Source organism: Peromyscus californicus, unplaced genomic scaffold (assembly GCF_007827085.1).
Source record: "Peromyscus californicus insignis strain IS unplaced genomic scaffold, ASM782708v3 Scaffold_2__1_contigs__length_46816999, whole genome shotgun sequence".
Taxonomy (NCBI): domain Eukaryota; kingdom Metazoa; phylum Chordata; class Mammalia; order Rodentia; family Cricetidae; genus Peromyscus; species Peromyscus californicus.
The window spans coordinates 21200620-21225068 of record NW_026294540.1 but is presented as its reverse complement, the minus strand read 5'-3'; the positions used below and the strand labels follow the sequence as shown (position 1 = coordinate 21225068).

At 44.7% G+C, this 24449-nt stretch overlaps 1 protein-coding gene across 1 annotated transcript in view; it reads left to right on the top strand.

The window, feature by feature from the left end:
- The window catches only part of Galnt17 (polypeptide N-acetylgalactosaminyltransferase 17), a 442332-nt gene that overhangs the window by 357266 nt on the left and 60617 nt on the right, over positions 1 to 24449 (top strand). Inside the window, exon 6 of the mRNA XM_052755584.1 lies at positions 2190 to 2307. Within this exon, the coding sequence (XP_052611544.1) occupies positions 2190 to 2307 (118 nt within the window). The remainder of the gene's footprint in view (positions 1 to 2189; positions 2308 to 24449) is intronic.

Sequence of the window (24449 nt, the reverse complement as noted above, 5' to 3'; positions counted from 1 at the left end):
ATAGCAACAATAAAAGTGATTGTTTTTAATTTCTGTTCTTCTTCTCTGTAATGGAGCTATTAGGGCATTGGCAGATTCCCTTAATATGATTATCGTTTTTGAATGATTTTTTTTGAGTTGGAATGTTGGTGTTAATGGTAGTAATTGCAGTTGAGTTTGAAAAATGAGGCTCTAAGCACCCGTTGAAGAATCTCATCATCCCCTGTGTGTTATTGACTACAGCTCACATGGTTGAACAGGTGGCATGGATGCCTGCAGGGGAAGTGAGGCCACACTTTGTTCTTGGCTCACAATGGTGAGGGTGAGGGTTGATCACCTGCCCCCAGGCACAGCAGGTCTCATTGTGTCAAGCAGCGGCTTCTCTTCTCGCCAGGGAACTCTTTTCTCCCAGGCAAAGGACAGCTAATCCTTTTTAAGTGCAGTCAGATGGTCCAGTATAGCAAGCAGTTATGGCCTGAACTCACTGACAGTGCTGGCTGGCCTAGCCTCAACTCATTCAAGTAGCTTAGGCTGGATGTGAATTTAGTATGTAGCTGAGGCTAAACTCAGTACCCTAGATAGGCCTTGTACATATGATGCGCCCTAGCCTGGCCTTAAGTTCACCATGTAGTCCAAACTGTCCTTGAACTCACTATGTGGCCCAGGTTGGCCTTGAACTCATGTAGCTCAAGCTGGCCTTGAATTTGAGACATGGTGAAGGCTTCCCTTGAACTCGCTGAATGGCCCAGGCTTGCCTCGAACTCACTCTGTAGCCCAGGCTAACCCTGAATTTACAAACCCTTCTGCCTCCACCTCCATCCTACTGGGATTATAGGTATATACCACTATGCCCAGCTTGACTGTGTGTCTTTTAACTACCAAGTCTCCATGTCTTTTACCAGTTAGTCACAGTGTTCGGCCAGGAATCTCACTTGTTCCTAGCATTGTGAGGTACCCCCAGATCCCTGTGTTTACATTTGTTTCAAAGTGATTCTGCATCCTGGGGCCTCATCCTAGGCCTCCTTTTCAGCCTCTCCTTCCCACAGTCTCTGTCAGACTCCTTGACACTGTGGCAGATTTCAACCACAACCTCTTCACAAGGTACCATCAGCAATATCACACAGCTCTTTGTTCTCCATCAGGATCAGCGTCCCAGCCTTTATCTCCACGTTCTGATGAAGTACCCAGGATGCAGACAGAGAGGTCAGGCTTCCTGTGGTCTCCTGAGGACTCACACCTATCTGGAGAGCTGTCTTTCCTTAGTCTTGTTCCAGTGAGGAGGCATCCAGAGTATATAACAGCTTTGCTAGGACAATGTCTCAGATACCCATAGACACAAATGCTTTTTTCTCTAAGTCTTCTGCCTTCTTAAGACACCAGCTTCCAAATCTAGTGTCTCCAGAGAGAATATGGATACTGGATCCTTTGGGTTTCAGACTCTATGCTAGTTACTTTCCCCATTGCTGTGACCAAATATCTGATGAAAGCGACTTACAACAGGAAGGGTTTATTTTGGCTCACAGTTTGAAGACACAGTCCATCATGGCATTGGGAGCATGAGGCTGGTCACATAGTCAGGAAGCAAATAGAGATGAATGCTGCTGCTCACTTTGCCCTCTCCTTTTTATTCAGTTCAGAACACCAGCCCATGGGATGGTGCCACCCTCCACTTGTGGAGGACAGGTCCTTTCCTCCTCAATTAAACCTCTCTGGAAATACCCTCAGAAGCACAGTCATAGGTGTGTCTCCTAGGTGATTCCAAGCCTAGCAAGTTAACATTGAAGATGAACCATCACATAGTCTCTGATTGGCCTTTATGCTTCAAGTTCCATCAGTCCCTTCTGCTTCCTGGGGTAGAGCAGATTAAAACTGTTGCTCACATTGAAATTTATTGAGACAGCCTCTGGACTTCTATAGAGTCACTCTGCTGTTCCAGGAGTGCAGTGAGAACCTCTCTCTACATGGTAGACACCACACCATACATGAGAGCAGCCTTTACCCTGTTTATCAGGGATCTGGGATATCCCCTGATGCTTACACTCCCTGTTCTCCTGCAGCTAAAAGGCAACCTTATGAAGAGATGGGGAGTGGGGAAATTGAGGACTCAAAGAGGACTAGAGCAGAAATCCTTGCACACCTTACAAGTGTCTGAAAAAAAAGACATCACCTGCCTATGCGCTGATAGTCTTGCTTCTTTCTTTCTCCCATAGGACACCAGCCATGATTGGCTGCTCATTTGTGGTCAACAGGAAATTCTTTGGTGAAATTGGTCTGCTGGACCCTGGGATGGATGTGTACGGAGGAGAGAATATTGAACTTGGAATCAAGGTGGGTAATTTGGCATCTCTTCCTCCTGATTTGTGATGTGAACTTCATTTTTGAGGTATGTTCAAAGCTTCTTATACCTATCAAGTGATATTGGTTTATCCCAGCCCATTCCAGTGGAGATATGTAAGCAGAGACATCACTGCTTCTTGGGTGCAGATGACTTGGGCTTTTCTTCTCTAAAGACTGACCAGTGTATCTCATGCTTTAGTGACCTGCTCTGGGTGTTAAGTAGAGAGTCTTGTGCTTTGTTTTGCATTTAATTTCTTCTCAAAACTAGTCTCTTGAATTAAAGTTTCTGCCCTAGGTATTTTTGATGGTGTTGTGGTTAATTTAAGCTGTCAACTTGAATACAACCTAGAGTCACCTGGGGAGAGACTTTATGAGGAGTTTTCTAGATAAGGTTGGCCTGTGGGCTTGTCTGTAGAGGATTGTTACCTATTGTTAAGTGATGAAGGAAAACCCAGTCCATTGTGGGAGGCACTATTCCTTAGGCAAGGGATCCTGGACAGTATAAGAGAGCTGAAAGCGAGCAAGGAAGGAAGGGTGTATTTGTCCTCTCTCTGCTCTTGACCGTGGATGCGATGTGACCGGCTGCTTAAGTTCTTGACTTGACCACATGAACCCTTCCTTCTCGATACCGATTTTGGTCAAGGTATTTGTCATAGCAACAGAAATGCAACTGAAACAACTCTCTACCTTACTCCCTTGCGACAGGGTCCCTCACTGAGCAGACGGCTAGACTAGGCCAGCAAGCCCCAGCAGTTCTCCTGTCTTCCTACAGTGCTGGGGTTACAGCAATGGCCAGCTTTCTACACAGGTGCTAGGGATTTGAACTCAGGTCTTCATGCTTACACAAGTGGTCTTACCACTTACTGATCCATGCCTCCAGCGCCTCTTCATTTTTCCTTGAATACAAGAATGATTGGAACATCCATTTGACAGTGACAGTGAAGGATAAGAGGTTACATCAGGGGAGAAAGTGTGGGATTGGGGGTGAAGCACTGTCCTTGCAGAAATAGATGTGTAGCTGGAGGGGTCACCAGGGACAAAAGGGGCCCACCATAGTTGAGGCTAATTCAGGCTGTTCTCAGGGACAGCAAAGCTTATTGCTAAAGTTCATTAGAGCGATGCTCCTCTGCCCACCCTTACAGACACATTTCCTTTCCCCTTTTCTTTTGACTCGTAGATTTATCGAACAGTTTCACTGGGCTATCCTGGATGTATAAAAGCTGTATATTTTAAAGCTGTTCGGTTTGTGATATTATGATAGATGTACAGTGTGAAATGATCAGTACTATCAATCTAATTAACAGACCTGCATCTAAGGAGTTGCTGCTAGGGAGAGATGAATTTAAGAGCTAGTCTCTTAGATCAGTGATTTTCAACCTTCCTGATGCTGTGACCCTTTAGTAGTGTTCCTCATGTTGTGGTGACCCCCAACCAGAAAATTCTTTTCATTGTTACCTCATAACTATGATTTTGCTACTGTTATAAAACATAATGTAAATATCTGTGTTGTTTTGTCTTAGGCAACCCCTGTGAAAGGGTCATTTGGCCCCCACAGAACACTGTCTTAGAAAATTAAGAGAGTTTTGCTTGTTTGTGGAACTAGACATGGAACCCAGGGCCTTTGCATGCCAGGCAAATTTGCTGCCACTCATTACACTTTTTTGGTGTGTGTGTAATGGACACATGATAACTATACATAAATAAGCCAATCTTTCCTTTCTTAAATTATACACTCAGGGTTTTTTTTTCATTTTCATGCATGTGCATGTGTGTAGCATACATTTTTTTGTATGTGTGTGCACATGGCAGTCCCAGGTTCATGTATAGAATCATCTTCTATCACTTTTCTACCTTATTCATAGAGGCAGGAGCTCCCAAGCAAACCTAGAGCTCACCAACATGACTAGTATTGCTAGCTCGCTTGCTCTGCGGATCCTCTGCTGCCTCCTCTCAAGGCTGGAATTACCGATGGTCCTCCATGCCCACCTGGCATTTACATGGGTTTCTGGGGATCTAGACTCCAATCTTTAATCTTGTGAGCCAGGCTTATATCAGGTATTTTTATCACAGCAACAAAAAGTAACTGATACACCAGGGCTTCCTTTTAAGTGAAAGAAATGTATGTATACTACTTTGTTTTTTGTTTTTTGGGTTTTTTTTAGGTTATATTTGGGGTTTATACAGCGTGGAGCAAAAACTAGCTAAATGATAAATGTAATACTGAGAAATCGATTCCCATTCAACCAGATCTGTGGTACATGCCTGTCATCCTGGCACTTGGAAGGCTGAGCTGGGAAGGTTATGAGCTCACGGCCAGCCTAGGCTCCAGGGAGAGCTTGTATTGCAAAGAAGAAAGGGCAAGACATAGGAAGGAAGTGAAGAAAGGAGGAAATAAGGAAAGGAGGGAGGAAGAAAGGAAGAAAAAAAGAGGCAGAGAGAGGGAAGTAAGGGGAGAGAACGTAGTGGAGAACTGTATACACACAAATGCAATTTTCACTCATTGGAAACATTCACGTGTGTATGTGATTTCACCTATAAAATGACACAGAGGGTTGGCAGGATGGCACAGTTGGTGAAGGTGACCCCTGCGCCTGACAGCCCGAGTTTGACCTCCAGAATCCGCACAGGAGAATCCACACGGAACAGCCCCCGTATGTTGTCCTCTGGCCATCACGCGTGTGCCGTGGCATGTGCATACCTCGGAAATAAATTAAGAAGAAAAGACATAGCATTGACTCCCCAGGCCAGTTGGGTGTTTTGATGTCTGATGTGCTCTGCCTTCTACACTTCACAGAAATGTTTGGTACGCGAACACTCTTTTCTTCGAAGTTGGTTATTTCCACCGGGAGAGACAAGTCCTTCTGAGATCTTTCTAAGCATCCTATGAAATCTTCTGCTCCCTCTTAATCCCATCCTCAGTGTGTAAGAGGCATCAGCACAGGACGTTTCTCTGTGGTTCAGAAAGATAAAGAAGCAGGGCTGGCTCCTGAGAGGGCACTTCCATGCAAAGCAGCCCGCTGCCTAGGACCAGAACAATCGATGGAGGGACAAGGTCACAGGCAACCGAAACCACAAACCACTCAGGACTGGGAAAGGAAATGAGATCAGAACTCGAAAGTTTGGGGGTTTTCTGGGTAATGTTAATCAGAAACTACCATCAAAGCATATGACAATAGCATCTAAATCCTTTTCTTATTATATTTGTGTGTGTATATTTCTTGTATGTATGTGGGGGGTGTCTATGCATATATATGTCTTTGTGTGGATGCATGTGTGTGTGCGCGTGCGTGCGTGTGTGTGTGTGTGTGTGTGTGTATGTATGTGTAGGTTAGAGGACAACTTACAGGAGTTGGTTCTCTCCTTCCACCCTGTGGGGTTCTGGGAATGGAACTCAGGTTGTTAGGCATGGAGGCACGCCTTTACCTACTGAATGAACCATCTCACCAGCCCAAATGTCCAATTCTTAAGAGAGAAAAGATCTCCAAGGAAAGAAGAGACATATTACTTTTAAATAAGGTGAAATCAGATGTTATTTGGTTTTTCCACTGTATTAGTTAGTTTCCAGAGAAAAGGTGTAACAATATACTGATTTTCTACAATACAATAATATCACTGAGGCTTGACTTGCAGTTGGCCCCAAAGGGAGACAGAGAGAAACAGTCACTTTCAGACTACCAGAAAATGAACTTTACTATATCATTTTCCTTTTTTCATGAACCTCAAGAACCCTCTCCACCACCACCTCCAGCCGGGGACTCAGTGTTCTGTCTCATGGGCCTTGGCAGAGAATTCATATTCAAGCCACCATATGTGTGTGTGTGTGTGTGTGTGTGTGTGTGTGTGTGTGTGTGTGTGTGCATGCTGTGTACTTGTAATACACACCCATACACACCAAACAACCACCCTGCCTCAAGAGAACTTCCAGAAGACAAATTGAAATGGAGCTCACTTGTAGAATAAAATGGATGCTCTTAGGGTAGAATGTCTACACTTTGTAGAGGTAGACTTTATTATTTATTTATTGTCATGTGTATGTGAGTTGTGACGTGTGTGGAGGTCAGAAGACAACTTGCAGAGGTTTGCTCCTCTCCTTCCATCACATGGGTCCCAGAGATCAAACTCAGGTCGTCAGCCTTGGCAGCAAGCACCTCTATGTGCTGAGCCATCACACTGGCCCCTACAGTTAAATTCTATCCCAGTTGGGTATTCTATCTACCCTGTCTGAATAAGTGGATCTAGATTGCTTTGTTTCTTAATTTTCTCTTACCCTTCAAGATAAATTTTGAAATGAAGAATTTATATTTGAGTTTATTTTCTTTTCTTTTTAATCTTTTTTGTTTGTTTTGTTTTTGTTTTTCAAGACAAGGTTTCTCAGTGTAGTCCTGGCTGTCCTGGATCTCACTCTGTAGACCAGGCTGGCCTCGAACTCACAGAGATCCACCTGTCTCTGCCTCCTGAGTACTAGGACTAAACGTGTGCGCCACCGCCACTTGGCCATTTCCTTCTTTCCTTCCCTTACCTTTCTTTTCCTTTCCTTTCCTTTCCTTTTTGTAATTTTTATTTATTTATTTATATAATTTCTATGTGTGTTAGTATTTGGCTTGCATATATGTCTGTGTGATGGAGTCAGATCCACTGGAACTTGAGTTACAGACAGTTGTGAGCTGCCATGTGGGTGTTGGGAATTGAACCCAGGTCCTTTGGAAGAGCTCTTATCCACTGAGCCATCACTCCAGTCCCCATTTCCTTTCTTTTCATTCAACACTTTCTTAGGGAAATTTGAAATGCACTAAAAACAATAGAACAATATAATGAATCCAAATGCATGAATTACTCAACTTAAATCAATGTCAACATTTTGCTATGTGTCTGGGATCTTTTTTTTCTAGTAACTTCCTCGTGTTTTAAAAGCAAATTCCCAGACATGAGCCTAAAACTACTTTTGGCTCTCTGCTAACATATAAAGACTTCATTAAAACATAATAGACTTGATGTCACATGACACTTAACAAAATTTGATATTCTTATTTTCACAAAATATTTCTCAAAATGCTGTCACATTTTCTCAAAAGGCACATTGTTTTAACACTTGGTTTGTTCAAATAAGACTTCAAACAAGGCCTGCCTACACATCACACTTCCTTGATGTCTCTTAAGTATCTTTTAATCTCTTCCCCATATGATTACATATTGTTCATCTATCTTTTAATCTCTTCCCTGATCTTTTTTGAAGAGTTATTTTTAATCATGTGTTTGTGTAGGGGTACATGCATGTGAGTGCAGGTGGTGTGGATGCCAGGAGAGGGCGTTAGGCCCCCTGGAGCTGGAGTTATGGGTGGTTGTGAGATACCAGCATGCATGCTGGGAACCAGACTTGGGTCCTCTGTATAAGCACTGAATCATCTCTCGAGTTCCATTTATCTTTCCTATGTTTAAAGAAGCAGTCATTTGTCTTATAAAGTTTTGCACAAGCTGGATATGGAAAAATCGATTCCCCTTGGCACCTTTAACTTGAGACTACTCTCTACTGTCTGTAAATTGTAAGAAGATGTAAGAATTGGAGAAGGGTTTTTGCTTGCTGCCTCTGTTTCTGCTTCTCTATCTTCCTTATATGCCAGAAGTCAATCATAAAAACTCTACCCCTGAGCCATGTCCCAAGCACTTAGATGCAGAAAGTTGATTGTAGTCATTCTTTCCATCTCTCCCTCCCTCCCTTTTTCTCTGCTTCCTTCCTTCACTTCCATTGCATCCCTGTCCCCCTCTCCCCCACCTTCTCACTTTGCTCTTGTCTTAGTCTCTGTTCTGTTGCTGCGAAGAGACATCATGACTACCACAACTCTTTAAAACAAAGCATTTAGTTGGGGCTGGCTTACAGTTTCAGTGGTTTAGTCCATTGTCATCATGGCAGAGGCATGGAGGCACAGAGGCAGACAGAGTGCTGGAGAAGTAGCTGAAGGTTGTACAGGCTACAAGAAGAGAGACACTGGGTCTGGCTTGGGTTTTGAAACCTCAGAACCCACCCTTAGTGGCACACTTTCTCCAACAAGGCTACACCTACTCCAGTAAGGCCACACCCTCCTGATCCTTCTCAAGTAGTGCCATTCCTTGAGAAAACCAACTAAGCATTCAAATATATGAGCCTATGAGGGGGCATTCTTTTTTTTTTTTTTTTTGGTTTTTTTTTTTTCGAGACAGGGTTTCTCTGTGTAGCTTTGCGCCTTTCCTGGAACTCACTTGGTAGTCCAGGCTGGCCTCGAACTCACAGAGATCCGCCTGACTCTGCCTCCCAAGTGCTGGGATTAAAGGCGTGCGCCACCACCGCCCGGCGAGGGGGCATTCTTATTCAGACCACCACAGCTCTTTACTGCATTCATCCTCCCTGCCTTCTCTCTCTTATTCTTCTCTCCCTCTCTCCTTCTCATGCCCCCTCTCTTGCTCTTTACCCTACCTCCTGCCTTCCTTTCTTACTCTTTCTTCTCTCTTCCTTTCTTCCCATTTCTCCCTTCATTTCCCCTCTTCCTTCCTCCCTCCTTTCTTCACTTCTTCTGTTCCTTCCTCCCTCTCTCTCCTTCTCTCTCTCCCTTGCCAGCAAACCGTAGGTGGTGGTGTGTGTGCTCTTCCTGCCACACACGTTAGTAGAGCTAGCACAATGCCTGTTGTCCTGTTTTAGTGCTGTTAAGATTCAGTGCGGACTCCGGTGTTGTCAGCTTGACTGATCCATTATAGAATTCCCCATCAACCTTTCATCTAATTAACGATGTCCGCAGTACCAGCATCTTCCCATACATCCATTATTTCATTAGTGCCTGGGAAATGGTGATTTTCTTTTTTTTAACAATCTGCATCCGTCCTCCATTTCAAAGCTGTAATTCTTCATCAGAAAGCTTTCCTCTTCAGCTGTTTGCGTAGCTGAAACTCACACTTCACGCCAGAATAGCTGGGGAAATGCTCATTCCTTCTTTATACCTAAACATTTTTAGAGAAATGTTAGTGCCATGGCAACTTCTAAAATTGACCAAAGAGGTCATTTTATTTCCCTGGTAGGATGGTGTCAAAATTTTTTAAATATACTTTTTATGTGTCTAAATCCATTATAGTCATTTTCCCATCCTATATGTATTTTTATGGAGGCATAATTTCATATAATAAAACCATAGTGATTGTCATTCTTAAGTGGAGGGTTCCCACATTTGCATAAACCTTTACAATCATCTCCCAATGTGACATTGAACATAATCTGCCTGGGAAGAGCCTCCTTTGGCTCATCAGTTCTTTCTGCTTCCCAAGACCCTTCCATCTAGGCTGCAATGTTCTGATACTCTGTGGGTGAAGAAGATGCCAGAACCCCATGAAAATGGCATCAGAGTGTTCTGGCTGTATTGTGGCTAGCCACATTCAGCTAAAGTCGAGTTTCTGAGATTCTTCCATGTTGTTGCTGCGTAAATCAACAGCTCTATTTTTTTTTTTAAGTCAGACTCTCACTTTGTGGACCAGGCTAGCTTCAAATGCACAGAAATCCACCTCCCTCTGCTTCCTGAGTGCTAGGATTAAAGGGGTGTGCCACCATAATACCCAACTTCAATCTATTTTGCTGTGGTTTAATTTATTATTGTCGTGTGTGTGTGTGTGTGTGTGTGTGTGTGTGTGTGTGTGTGAAGTGAGTGTATGTGTACAAGTTTTGGGGGTCAGTTCTCTCTTCTCACATTTGTGTGGGTTTGGAGGATAGAACTCAGATGGCCAGACTTGCTTGACAGTCACCCTTACCCACTGAGCCATCCCAACAGGCCCTAAGTGCCTCATTCTTCCAATTGCTGAGAAGGAAGAATTCATTGTGAGAATACAAGGTGGCCATGTGTTTGCATTTCCCTGCTGAAGAATGATTGGGTCATTTCCAATTGGAATTATTATGAGGATTCCCCTAAAAACCTTTTCTTGGGATGCATGTTTTGATTTTGCTCAAATAAATGCCTAGAGATTGAACACCCTAGGCATTAAGGTATTAAGAAGATGCCTGTTTAGTGTTGTAAGAAACCATCAATCCTGTCTTCTAAGTTTGCAATTTTTAAGACAAGCATGGTGATACACGCCTGTAATCTCACCACTCAGGAGTCAGGGGCGAGAAGACCAATGGGGCGTGCCTGCTAGCCGGCCTAGCCCTAGTGGGTGACCTCTGGGCCAGTGAGACACTCCATCTCACACAGAACAAGGTGGATGGTGCCTGAGGAATGCCACTTGATGTTGACTTCTCTGGCCTCCACATGTAGGCGCACACACACACACACACACACACACACACACACACACACACACACGAATGCTCGCATGCATGAATGCAAACATGCAAAAGTCCCCTTGATCAGCACTAACCTGTGGCACTTTCCAGACAGTACAGGCTCTGGTGCTTCTGAGATACCCATGACTTTGGTCATTTTACAGATGGCAACAGTGAGGCAGACAGACATCGAGTGATTGTCCAAGAAGCCTCAGACCTCCATAATGCTTCCCATCAACTGCTTGACCTACTCATCTTTTCACTCTTGGGGCAACAATAGCAACACTGCTGATAGACAGTGATGTCATCATCTAGTACGGTGGTTCTCAACCTGTCAGTCATGACCCCTTTCATGGGGTCCCATATGAGATACCCTGCATAGCCGATATTTACATTATGATTCATAACAGTGGCAAAATTGCAGTTATAAAGTAGCAATAAAATAACTTTATGGTTGCAGGGGGATCACCAGAACACATATTAAAGGGTCACCGCATTAGGAAGGTGGAAAACCATTGATCTATGTAGATACTCAGGGTTGGATAAAAATCTTATCTCCTAAAACAATCCCATTTGTAATAGAAAGGGTGTTGGCAGTCTGCCATATCCGACGGCTTCGGAGACCCGGACCTGACTAGGGTGGTGAGGAAGTGAAGAAATGACTGACAGACAGACAGAAACACAGAAACGCTGGGGTCTGGTAGACTGGGCTCTCTGCTGGAAAAAAACGACAGCACCCAGGAAACTCTACCCGTTTATTGGATAGAGTTGAACAGGGAGGCGGGTTATTGCATGCAGGTACACAGGGAGGTGGAGCTTATGCTGTACAGCAGAACAAGGAGGCAGGTCTAGCTAGCCTCAGTGGGAGCAGTCTTCAGGCTGTGGATAACTGAGAAGAGAAAGCTAATGTGAGTATTCTCTATACATGCTATCAGCATCCACACACTGACCAGAACAGCCTCACCCTTGGGGAAAAGGCTTTGCCATTCCTCCATGGGTTTGAGGCATTGGGGTCCTTGACAGGGTTAATCCCAGGTCAACAACACACATTCACTCAGGATTTTACTCACTCAAGGGTTCCTCCCATCCCTACAGCAATCTTTATGTACATTGGAAGGCATGTACCATGCCCCCCCCCCAACACACACACAGTTCATGTCACACACTCTCTTGTATATGAGAACTGTAGTTATGTAATAAACAAAAATGTGTTTGAGATGGCATGAAATTGGATTTCCTCATCCATAAATTGTGTGATGTTTATGTCTAGGCTATAGTTCAAGAAACAGAACTGCTCTGTTGATATTTTTATAAATGGCGCCTAATGTATTTCTATTAAGAGGAGATACATTTGCTCTGCCAGAATGTGTTATCATAATAGCCACACCATTTACTCCACCGCTGGAAAATTATGTGGGTTATTCTGTTTGGAATTTCACTCGCCCACTCCCTGGCCTGCCAGATTCGATCATAAATGATCGCGGACGTCTGTGAGTTATTTTATAAGAAGCATCCATCTATTTTTACAACTCCAGAAACTCTGTCACTCTTATTCATCTCCCTGGGAATAAAGCAATAATTTGATTCCCTGTAAACGTGAACTTGAATTTATACCATTCTCTCCACTCAAGACTTCAATGACGGAGTGAAGATTTATACCTGTGTTTCTGGGCCAGGAGACTAGAAGGTGGAATCCTGATGTGTTCTTATCATTTTTCACTATTTTCCTAGAGAAATTGGAAATTCTGCTCAGAGTGTTTCTGTTCTGTGTTGGATAAAACTGTTTTATTTTCTGTTAGTGTAAGCATGTCAAATACCACACCACAAGGAGAAACGAACGTTCTGTGCTTTTCCCTGCAGCCCTCAATCTGCTGGAGAGTATACACCTTCAAAAATGATCTGGGTGGTATGGTGGGCTCACACCCCGAGGGACTTCTAATCCAACTGTTTAAAATTCCAGAGCTTCCTCCACAAAACAGATGAATGCCCAAGCGTCCACTTGGGTATTTGATACCTCTCAGGAAAGCCAACCAGATCCATCTCTGGTGTTCCATCCTTTGGCCCATGGAGAAGTGCTTGTGTGAGAAATACGTTCCCTCCTTTCTTTCCTTCCTGAGACACTAAGAGGGTCGATGTGTGTCATGTTGTGAATGTGAAATGTCATTGAACACATTCTCATGTCTCTGAACACTTGGTCACCAGCTGGCGGCGCTATCTGGAAGGCTGTGGGACCTTTAGGACAAGGAGCCTAGGTCACTGGGGGTGAGCCTTGGACATAATGGGCCTCCCTAGACACCATCTAAGGTTTCTTCCTAGTCCTCTAGAATGTGAGCAGACCCCCCCTTCCTGCCACCACGGTGGACTAATGTGCGAGCCATGAGCCTTTCCTCCTTTGCGGTGCCTGTCAGGTATTGTCACGGTGAGAAGAGAAGCTGTATATACAGTTCCCAGTTGCCAAAGGTCCTTAGGGAGACCAAGGCTATTTGTGCTTAGAATGGAGACTTCTCCCGGTATTATATTAGTCAGTTAAGTTCTTAGCACTCTTTTTACGTTTTAAATTGTGAGACCGCATCTCATTAGGTAGCCCAGGTGGGCCTTGAACTTCCTGTGTAGCCCAGGCTGGTTTGAACTCACTATGTAGCTCAGGCTGGCCTTGAACTCACCATGTAGCCCAGGATGCTCTTTGTCTCTTTAGTGGCTAGAGTGGCAGGCATGCCACTAGACCTAGCTGGTTGTCCTTCTTGAATCCAGGCCTCCCCCTTTAAATTGTGATCATGGTAATATCGCATGGGTCTATGGTCTAATAAAAGTGACATGAGAGTAATTATAATGGAGAGTGATATACTTCCTCTGTGAGCTACAATGAGACTCCGTCCCATCTTCTTCCAGGCTCCAGTTGGTGACCACCAAATTCTTTGTATCCCTGTGTTGCAGCAGTATCCCTCCCTTGTCTGCTCCTACAGTCACATGTCACTCCCCATATCCTTATATCTCCTCTTCTGTGGTCATTTAAATGAGAAATGTCCCCATAGGCTCATGTGTTTGAACACTTGTTCCCCAGCAGGTGGCGCTGTTTGGGGAGGTTATAGAGCCTTGAGGAGGTGCAACTTTGCTGGAAGACATACTTCACTAGGAATGTGCTTTGAGACGTATATATATATATAGTCTTACCCCACTTCCTGTTCTGTCCCTCTGCTTCCTGTGTGTGGATGAAAATGTGATCAGCCAGCTTCCTGTTGACCGTCCTGCCATGCCGTCTCCACCATGATGGACTCTATCCCTATGAAACAAATAGCCAAAATAAACCCTTTCTTTTTTAAGTTGCTTTTGGTTATGGCATTTCCTCATAGTAACAGGAAAGAGAACAAATCTTCTCATCAGGATGCCAGTCTCACTGGAAGAGGCCAGCCTAAATGATCTCCTGTTAACTTGATTACAGCTGCAAAGACTAGCTCTAAATAAAGTTGCACACACAGCCCTCCTCAGAGGTAGGATGTCATCCTGTCACCTGGACATCACAGCGCAACCCCTATGTACGATTTCCTGTCTGAACTGATGTCCAGGGGAGAAGATAATTGCCAGTGTGGGTGGAGCGTGATACAGCTGCCACTGGAGCATTGAATGAGTGGATGCTCATCTTGTCTGTACCCTGGCTTTTGCTCAACACCAGGAGTGGGTGCCTCCCCCACTCCAGCCTGGGTGCAGACCTCTTTCTGTGCCCTAAGCTCTTCTGGTCTTAAAATAGCCTGCCAGCTTGAGAACATCCTGCATCCTGCCCTGCCCTGCCCTGCCCTGAGGAAGTTTCATTCCTTACTCTGAGGACAGATGTGGCTTCCTTATTCATAAGATGCTTACACACTGGAAGAAACTCCTCTGTGACTATGCTGTCTCTTTCCTCAGTGGCAGGAAAGTATGTCATTAACATACCAGACTTAGCTCTGTCAACTTAGCAGCCTAGAATCATCTGAGAGGGGAGTCTCCGTTGAGGGTATCAGGTGAGGTTGGTCTGTTGTCGTGTCTGTGACAGATTGTCTTGAGTATGAATTGATGTAGGAGGGCCCAGTCCATTGTGGGCGATGCCACACCTATGCAGGTGGTCCTCGGCTATATAAGAAAGCTAGCTACTCGTTAGTCTGAGACCTGAATTAGTCAGAAGTATCTGATGTCATGATGACAATCTGGCTAGATATCAAGTAATTAAATACACAGATAGTAACAAATAGGGGGAAAATTATCCAAAGGAAGGTTACTGAGTATTCTGGGAAAGAGCATGAGTTTGAGGAAGGGGTTTGGAAGCTGGAGAGATGGCCCAGCAGTTAAGAGTGTACACTGCTTCAGTTCCCAACACCCACTTTGGGACTAGACAACCTCTGTGACTCCAGATTCAGGGATCCAGTGCCCTCTTGTGGCAACTGTGGGCATAGAGCTGGTGCACAGACACAGACACAGACACACACACACACACACACACACACACACACACACACACACACACAAATAATAAACTCAATCTTAAAAGAATGAAATGGTAAGAATGGGTGTTTGGGTAGAGGCTGGGACATTGGTGGTCAGGAAGGACCCTACTAAGGGATGATATTGAAGAACAAACTGGAAGAGAGAAGAAGCTATCTGGGGTTGGGCTGATTGCAGCCCCTGCACGTCTCTTTCTTAGAGTGCCTGCAGAGTGGGGCAGAACAGGCTTGCCTGAGCAGCCTCAAATAGACTTTCCAGCCAACCCACGCCAGGCTGGTTCAGCCAGATCCTTTCACACTTGGTTAGCAAATCCATATGCTCTTGACTTCCCCTGGGGCCAGTCTCCAGAGTTCTTTCTTGTCCTAAACTGGTGATCTTTTCAGGAAGGAATTTTACGACCATCCCTTTAAGAACATAGACTATTTCCCCACCCAGACTATATCTACAAAAAGCAATGACGCTATTTCATTTTATACTTGTAAAAAATACTGCCGTCTTTTCAGACTCCAAATTTTTAGCTATTTTTATCTCGGCACGGCTGCAGAAAGAGTTTGGTTTCGGGTCTGAAGTGCCTGTTGCTAGATTAGTGGAGCCCAGGCCCTACCCAGCATGCACTTCAAAACAACTTGACCCTGCTTTGCTGGCCAGTAGTAACCTGGGAAGGCTCTAAAAGTTGTGTCTTTGATGTTTTCTCTTTGAAAAAACTTTCTGTGATGTGTGGCTATTGGAGCATTTCAAAATAGAAATGGTATTGTTAGAAGCGTGCGTGTGTACATGCGTGTGTGCATGTGTGTAAGTGCAGTCATGTACATACCATAACGTGTGTGGAGGTCAAAGACAACCTCTAGTCTCTGTCTTCACCTTCCACGGGATTTCTTATTCAATGATGAGCACACCAAGATATCTGGCTTCCAGAGATCTGCCTGTCTGCCTCCCCTCTTGCTGGGCAGTAATAGCATTGTTTTTATAGACATGCACTACAGTGTCTGGCTTCACATGGGTCCTAGGAATTTGAATGCAGATCCTCATGCTTGTGTGGCAAGCGCTTTACCCACGGAGCTGTCTCCCCAGCCCCAAGAATGGGTTTATGATCATGGAATCTACAGTGTTGATGTCTCTCAGGTGTTTCTTGCATGTACCACAGTCTCTCATTTCTCCTCTCTCCCTTGAATCCATATTGAAGGGAGATCATAATCCAATGAGACCATTTGGCAGTCCATGGTTAAAATGGTAAGTTCTGTTGGAGGACACCAGGTTCCTGTCTAATACACAATGAGATACCCGTGGCCCTTGTCAGCTAGCCAGAGCTCGAACCTCAACAGTAACAAGGCGTTTGCCAGTTTCTCTTCAGTCAGTGGACAGCCCATGTTATAGGATCTGAGTCCAGAGAACATTGATGAAATTTACAGGCCTTTGTGTTCCAGATTAAAGAAATGAGCCAGAAAAACATGGATAATGAAATAGAGACAGAAAGACATGAAAGAATAGGAGTGGGCTGAAGAGCTGGGGAAAGGGATAGTGGAGGGGATGGAGCTCCAGATAATTGTAACCCTTTATTGGTTGTTTACATACCATTCACCTTTTCTAGTGTCTAGTAGTCACTGGCTTCTTTCTGCACATGTTCTGAATTTAGGATCCATATTCTTTACACCGGATCTGACCCACTCTTCAGTGCTAATGTTAAATCTTAAAGAAACACTGGCTTGATGACAGCATTGTTTATCCTTGTCTTGCTCTTTAGTCAATATATTTGACTCTTAGCCACACCAGGGGATTGGTTCTGAGATACTTCACCCCTTGGGTTTTATCTTTATATACATGGTGTAGAGCTGGGCATAGTGGTGGTGATATTCATTTTAAAAGCCAAGTTTAAAAAGCCAAGTCACACCCAAGGATCACCTGGGAAGATCATGCCAATTGAGAAATTGTCCAGATCATGCTGTCCTAGGGGCATTTGTATAAGAGACTTGTATTGTTAATTGATGTCCAGCCCACCAAGAGTGGTGCTATTCCCTAGGAAGTTGATCCTGACCATGTAAGAGAGAAAGCTAGCTCAGATTAAGCAAATAAGAATCCATGCATTCATTTTCTCTCTGCTCTTGGTTGTGGGAATGATGTGACTGGTTGCTTGAGTCCCTGCCTTGACTTCCCTGCATTGATGGACTGTAACTTGGAAGTGTGAGACAGATAGGCCTTTGTCTCCCTTGAGTTGCTTTAGTAAAGGGTCTTTTATCACTGCAGCAGAAATGGAACTGGAGTGGGTAGTGATGTACGAGGATTCCTGGGAGTTCAAGCCTAGCTAGTCTTGGCTACAGAGTGAGAATTGGTTTCAAAAGAAGGAAAGATTTTCTTTGCATGTATTTGTGTGTAACATTTTAGCAGTCCTCTCCTATATGCCTAATCATCTCTAGTTTCTAAAATCACATGAAATAGAATCTAAGTATTATGTAAATAGTTATTACACTATACTGTTTAAGGAAAAAGGATCTACTTTTTTTAAATTACTTCAGTTCAAGCTGGGTAGGCTCCATGGTTACAGAATCATGGGGGCTAATTATGTTTACAAAGTAAGAGAGCACCTACAAGGTTGAAAGCAGAGAGATGGGTTCTTGAGAAATGTGATGGACAGTATTTTATACTATGATATTAGCACTAGACTTTGGGGAACAAGCACATAGAAAGTTATGGCTTAAAGTGACATATTTGTATGTCAGGTTGCCGAGGAATGTATTCTGCTGGTTAGGTTTTTTTTTTTTTTTTTTTTTTTGGTTTTTCGAGACAGGGTTTCTCTGTGTAGCTTTGCGCCTTTCCTGGAACTCACTTGGTAGTCCAGGTTGGCCTCGAACTCACAGAGATCCGCCTGGCTCTGCCTCCCGAGTGCTGGGATTAAAGGCGTGCGCCACCACCGCCCGGCTCTGCTGGTTAGTTTTAACTGGCAACTTGATACACAGAGTAGACTCGCCCAGGCAAGAGTCTTAATGAGGAACTTTCTAGATTAGGTTGGCCTATGGATATGCCTGTGGAGGATTGTCTTGATTTTTAATTGATGAAGGAAGGTCCAGCCCATTGTAGGAGGCATCGTTCTCTAGGCAAAGGGTCCTGAAACCTGGATAGCTGAGACAAGCAAGCAAGGGAAGATGTATTTATTCTCTTTGCTCTTGACTGTAGATATGATGTGACTGCGTCTGTGCCTTGACTCCCCTTCAGTGATGGACTGTGACCCTAATTTATAGGCCAAATAAACCCTTCCTACCCTAACTTGCTATTTATCAGGGTATTTTATTACAGGAACAGAAATGAAACTAGATCAGGATGTAAAGGTGAGGAGGTCCAGCCAGATAGTGTCATACAGGCTTGCAATGACAGCGACCCGTGAAGCAGAGGCAGAGGGATGAAAAATTCTGGGATTAGTGTCTGGGAGACTTAGTGAGGTGCTGTCTCGAAAGAAAAGGTACAAACGGGACGGGGATGTAGCTCAGTGGTAGAGTGCTTCCTACACACACACACACACACACACACACACACACACACACACACACACACACACAAATACACAGAGACAGAGAAAAACAAAAACTCTTAAAGGTAAAGAAATCATAAATACTGTTGTCATGGAAGAGAAAGAAGAAATTGTTTATAAGGAGGCATAAAGAGATACTAATCCAGAAGCACGTGGAATGGTCTGTTGTTTCAGAAGAGGGTAGCAGAGTGTGTGGGATCCAGACTGTGTCCCAACTATACCTTAAAAGACTGACAGGAGGAACAATGTTCTGTGGGAAGAAAGATTCATTAAAACCAAGCTCAAGCACAGAGAGTTAACATAAATCCACAGTGGAACAGGCTCAGAGTTTAATGTCTGCCATTCATTCATTACGCTGCTGCCGACATTCCCCTCCCTATCCTGGGTCTGTCCTGTGTGGGACCGGTGGGCTCAGATGGTCGGCTCCCGGCAGACAAAGGTCTGGGCAGCTCTTAGCCGCGATGTATTTTAGTGAAATTGTCCCATCTTTCTCATCTTTCACCATAAGCATGTCTGGTTTTATTGACCTTTTGTGGCATCGAAGCTTATCGCTGGGACTAATTGCTCGTTCCTGTCTCCAGGAGTGCTCTTCATAGCCATGTCTTTCTGCAGTCTTCCATCCTAGTCAGCCTGACACCCTCCTGCCCCTCCGCCTTCCGTGCTGAGGCGACTTCTTGGTAGGTCCTTGGGTTTATGGGGTTGATGCTATTATCTGCTGCGTCATCCTCCTTAAGCCTTCTTCATCCGTGTGTGTGTGTGTGTGTGTGTGTGTGTGACACACACACAAAGACACACAGTACACACATCGGGGGGTGGGGATATACTATTTTGATTCATCTTGCTCCCAGTTGGGGTTACACAAAAGGACAAAATTAAATACACCACATTTAGTTTGAAGACTCAGCTGGCTGTGATGGTTAATGCTGTCGACTTGACAGGATTGAGGCTCACCCAGGGGACAAGCCTGTGGGCATGGCTGTGCTTAGGCTAACTTAGGTAAGAAGCCCTCAGCTGTGGGTGGCACCTACCCAGCGGACTGGGGTGCTGGACTCAATAAGGAGGAGAAAGCGAGCTGAGTACCAGCATTCATCTGCATCTGCTCCCTGGCTTCGGATGCGCTGGGACCAGCTGCCTCAAGCTTCTGCCAACCATGTCTTCCCACCAGGACAGCCTGTTTCCTCAAACCGTGGCCCCCAATAAACCCTTTCTTCCCCGAAGCTGCTCTGTAAGGTATAGATGGAATTGAAGAAATGATCTCACTTCATTCTTAAAGGAAAAAAAAAGATCAAGGGCTTTCATGGGCAGAGTGGAGGAGAGTGACCTTATAGGCAGAAAGGAACTGAGTAAAACACCGAGAATTACCGACAGCTTGGTTGTTTCAAAGTTACTGTCCTCTTCAGAGTTAAAAGAAGGACTGGAGAGGTGGCTCGGCAGATACAAGCCCTTCCTGCTCTTGCAGAGGACTTGAGTTCAGTTCCCAGCACCCACATCAGGCAGCTCTCAAATCTTCTGTGTCTTAGTGTGGGGTTTTATTGCTAGGAAGAGATACCATGACCACAGCAAGTCTTATAAAGGAAAACATTTCATTGGGGTGGCTTACAGTGTCAGAGGTTCAGTCCATTATCATCATGGCGGGGAGCATGGCGGCATGCAGGCGCAGACATGGCACTGGAAGAATAGCTGAGAGTCCTACATCTTGCAGGCAACAGGAAGTAACCTGAAAGGCACACTGGGGGAAGCTTGAACAAAAAGAGACCTCAAAGCCCCGCCCCCACAGTGACACACTTCCTCCAAAAAGATCACACCTCCTAATAGTGCCACTCCCTTTGGGGGCCATTTTCTTTCAAACCACCACAATCTCCAGCTCCAGGGGGATCTCATGCCCTCTTTTGGCCTCTGTTGACACCACACTCATGTACAGATACCCACACATAGACACAAAAGCAAAGTTAAAGGTAACAACAGCAGAAGCAGTTTTCTTATCATGTTGGCTGACACTGGCCTGTTTAGGATTTGCCTGTTTTCACTCTCTGATTTCCCAGAAGGTCAAACACGCAATTTAATTTTCAGTTGGTGGTATAGAATTTCACCATGAATGACTCTGGGTCCATTTGAACTAATGCAGGGACTCAGTCCAAACCAATCTCCTTCTGTTAGTTTTATTTAAGGAATCACCGAGTCTTTCATCAAGGTGATACATCCAGGATCCATGTGCAGCAGAAATGGAGTGGATGGCTGGTCTGAAAACAGCTACTCAGCTACTTCCTGATGTCCAAGATGGAGCCATGGTAGAAAGTTTATTAAAACCACTTTGTATGCCCTTAGAAGCTAAGCGTTCCATTGTGGACTCATTGAACTCACAAAAAGTATATGGACAAATGGAATATCTGAAGCCCCAGAAAACATTTTATAATATAAAAAGTGCAATCATGAGAGCTTGAAGGTACAACTAACTTATTTCTAACACAGGACACAGATGAGAAACGATGTTTATAGATTCCCGGGTCAGACGGGATCACGTGGTATCTGTTCAGAAGAAGCAGGGTGGCCCTCCCCAAGAAGCAGAAACAGCTCAGAAGAAATTGGTTCTATTTCTTTGAGTTGCACTGAAGAGTAAACCACTACTGCAAAAGAGCCAGGTGTGGTGGCTGGGGCGGCTGAGGCAGGGGAATGGCTAAGTTTGAGTCTACTTTCGGGCTGATCACTTGCTGTCTGGTTGTTTTGGCCCAGCCATGCTGTCATTTGAATTTTGTGATGGTTAATCATGATTGTCAGCTGAGAGAGATGGAGAGGCATCTGGGAGATCAGTGCACACACCTCTGGGTATGTCTGGGAGGGCTTTCCAAGAGACAGTTAGATAAGCGCTCTGAACTAATCAGTGAGTTAATACATTGATGGGTTCAAAATCTAAATATATGATTAGAAGGGGTGGAACGTAATGCCATGTGTTGTTTGGGTCAGAGAATGATTGATGGTGGCTGTGCTTTCAGCTTTGAATGAGTGAGTTTGTTGAATGCATAGTAAGCCGAAATAAAAGAATATATATCATATATGTATATACATATACACACACATATATATATATACACATACATACATACACACACACACACACACACACACAGAGAGAGAGAGAGAGAGAGAGAAAATGACAGAGAAAGACAGAGGACAAAACATTATCGAGTTGGGCATTTCCAGCATCTTAGAAAAACCAACTTGGGAAGCCCCATTGAGACGGTCAGCTGAAGTTCCCGAGAGAGAGGGTCAAGGGCAGAGCACTGCACCCTCGAGTGAGGCGTCCAAGTCAAAGAACAAACGGCAACAGGTAGAGGTGACATCATCAAATCAGTGCTCACAGCTTCCAACAGAAACCGACTGTGGGCGCTGAGGCGGTCAGCTGGATTCCAGACTGAGCTCTCTCTCTCTCCACGGCCGTTTCCCATGGCTGAGCATCCAGTTTCTCTCGCCTGCCGCAGGCACTTTCAGACCCTGGGACGAACGCGCGTGACCTCTGTTGGAAACGGTTCTCCTTCCAGCTCTTCTCAAGGACATGACGTTTTCACTCTTGGGCTGTTGATTTCTCTTCCCTTCTCTTCCCTTCTTGTCATTGAGTCAAGGAGGCCAGGGCTTCCTCAGACAAGGGGCCTTGAAGGACAGTTTGAGACAAACATGCTGGAGTCTGAAATGGGGGGTGGGGGGCGCAGGCAGGCAACCTTGATTTCAGGGCCAGCTTTTCAGTGAGCTCAAATATCACATGACAACTTACCTGTATAGTGTGTATTACATGTGATTGGAAGAAATAGGTCCCTTTTGTGGGGCAGAGCATGTCTCGGGATTCTGTCTCCCCAGGGCACCTTCCTGCTATGGTTGCGTTCTACTCCCTGTCTACCATAATGTGTACTGCTTTGCCATGCACCACAGCCCCCAACCCCGTCATTATGGATAGAACCCAAAAGCTATAATAAATATTTCCTGCTGATGTTAGTCACAGTGTGAATAGTAACTAACAGAAACACCCCCATGCTTTCTGATAGAAGCCATACAGTCTGGGAGGCTCTCACTCCGTGTTCTGTACTACAGGGTCACTGTTTCTCTGGCATTTTGGCTCATAAATGAGTGCATTTATTCTGAATATTTTTCTTGGATTGGCTTATGAAGTTTGTGGATTCAGGACAAATCTGCACCTGAGCGATCATGAGACATCAGTTAACCTTAAAGACAACTGGAGCCACAATGTCTCAGCTTTAACTGCCAATTTGACACAAGAAGGGAGAATCTCAATTGAGGAATTTCCTAGATCAGAGTGGCCTGTGGCCATGTCTGCAGAGGGATTGTCTTGGTTGTTAATGGATATAAGAGGGCTCAGTCCACTGTGGGAAGCACCATTCCCTACACAGGGGTCCTGAGCTGTATAAGGAAGCTAGCTGAGCATGAGCCTGCCTGCCTGCCAGCAAGCAGCATCCTCCATGGTTCCTGCTGTACTTCCTTGGCCAGAAAATGAGTTCTTTAGTCAGAGGTTATGCTGTTTAGAAAAGCAAACAGTCTTGGCTTCAGGTTCCTGCCTTGAGTTCCTCCCTTGACATCCCTCAGTGATGGGCTGGCTGTGACCTGGATTTGTAAGCTCAATAAACTCTTTTTCTTCCCAAGATGCTTTTGATTAGGGTGTTTTGTCATGGTAACAGGAAACTAGAAAGCCTCTTTATTTAATTTTTATTTATTTGTTTATATTGGTTTGTTTGTTTTGAGACAGGGTTTCTCTGTGTAGCAACAGCTCGGGCTGTCCTGGAGCTCACTTTCTAGATCAGGCTGGCCTCGAACTCACAGAGAGATCCACCTGCCTCTGCCTCCCAAGTGCTGGGATTAAAGGCAGGTACCACCGCTGCCCAGCTAGAACAGCCCCTTAATGAGAGGGGACCCCTGAAACAGGCAAGGGAGCAACCACCATGGTAGGGAGAACCCAAGAGTGAGAAATCAGTGAATCCGACTTGCCACAAGACAATGGATTTAACGCCTCCATTTATCCACACACAGAAGCCTGAGGAAAAGAGGGTGTGAAGGACATCACACAGCTGGCGTGAAAAGTGGAATTAGGCTTTAATCATACTCAACAAACATTTATTCATAATTATGTGAGGAATGAGTGAACGCATGTAATTATTTGAACTTTAATACCTTCTAAGGAGGAAGGAAGAGAGGCAGTATGCCTAGGCATTGGTCACCAAAACAAACTGCAAAGTGTTCATAGGTGGTCTAAAATGTAGGAAATTCTGTACATATCATTCTCTGATCACAATATAAATTGATGACAGAAGATTAAATATGAAGACCTGTGAGGGAAAGAAGTTCTAGACATGTTCCCAGATACTGCATGCCCAGGTAAAGAAGATATCCAAACCTGTCCTAACCTATCCTACTTGGCAGAGCTCAAAGACCCTTATGTGCCAGCTGACCTCTGGCTGTAAATCTTTATTCATATCAGCCTAAGGCTCCCCCATCATGTTAGGGTTGAAGTAGTTTTTTTTTGGAATTTTGTTTTGCTTTTTTTTTTTTTTTTTTGTTTTTTTTTGTTTTTTTTCGAGACAGGGTTTCTCTGTGTAGCTTTGCGCCTTTCCTGGAACTCGCTTTGGAGACCAGGCTGGCCTCGAACTCACAGAGATCCACCTGGCTCTGCCTCCCGAGTGCTGGGATTAAAGGCGTGCGCCACCACCGCCCGGCTTTGTTTTGCTTTTTTAATACTGAAGATTAAAGTTATGACCTCACATAAACAAGGCAGGCAGGTCCATCCTTCACTGGAGGAGTCTAAGCAGATCTATCACCGAGCTACACCCCAGCCCCTCACTGGGGGATTCTACACAAGCTTTCTATCAA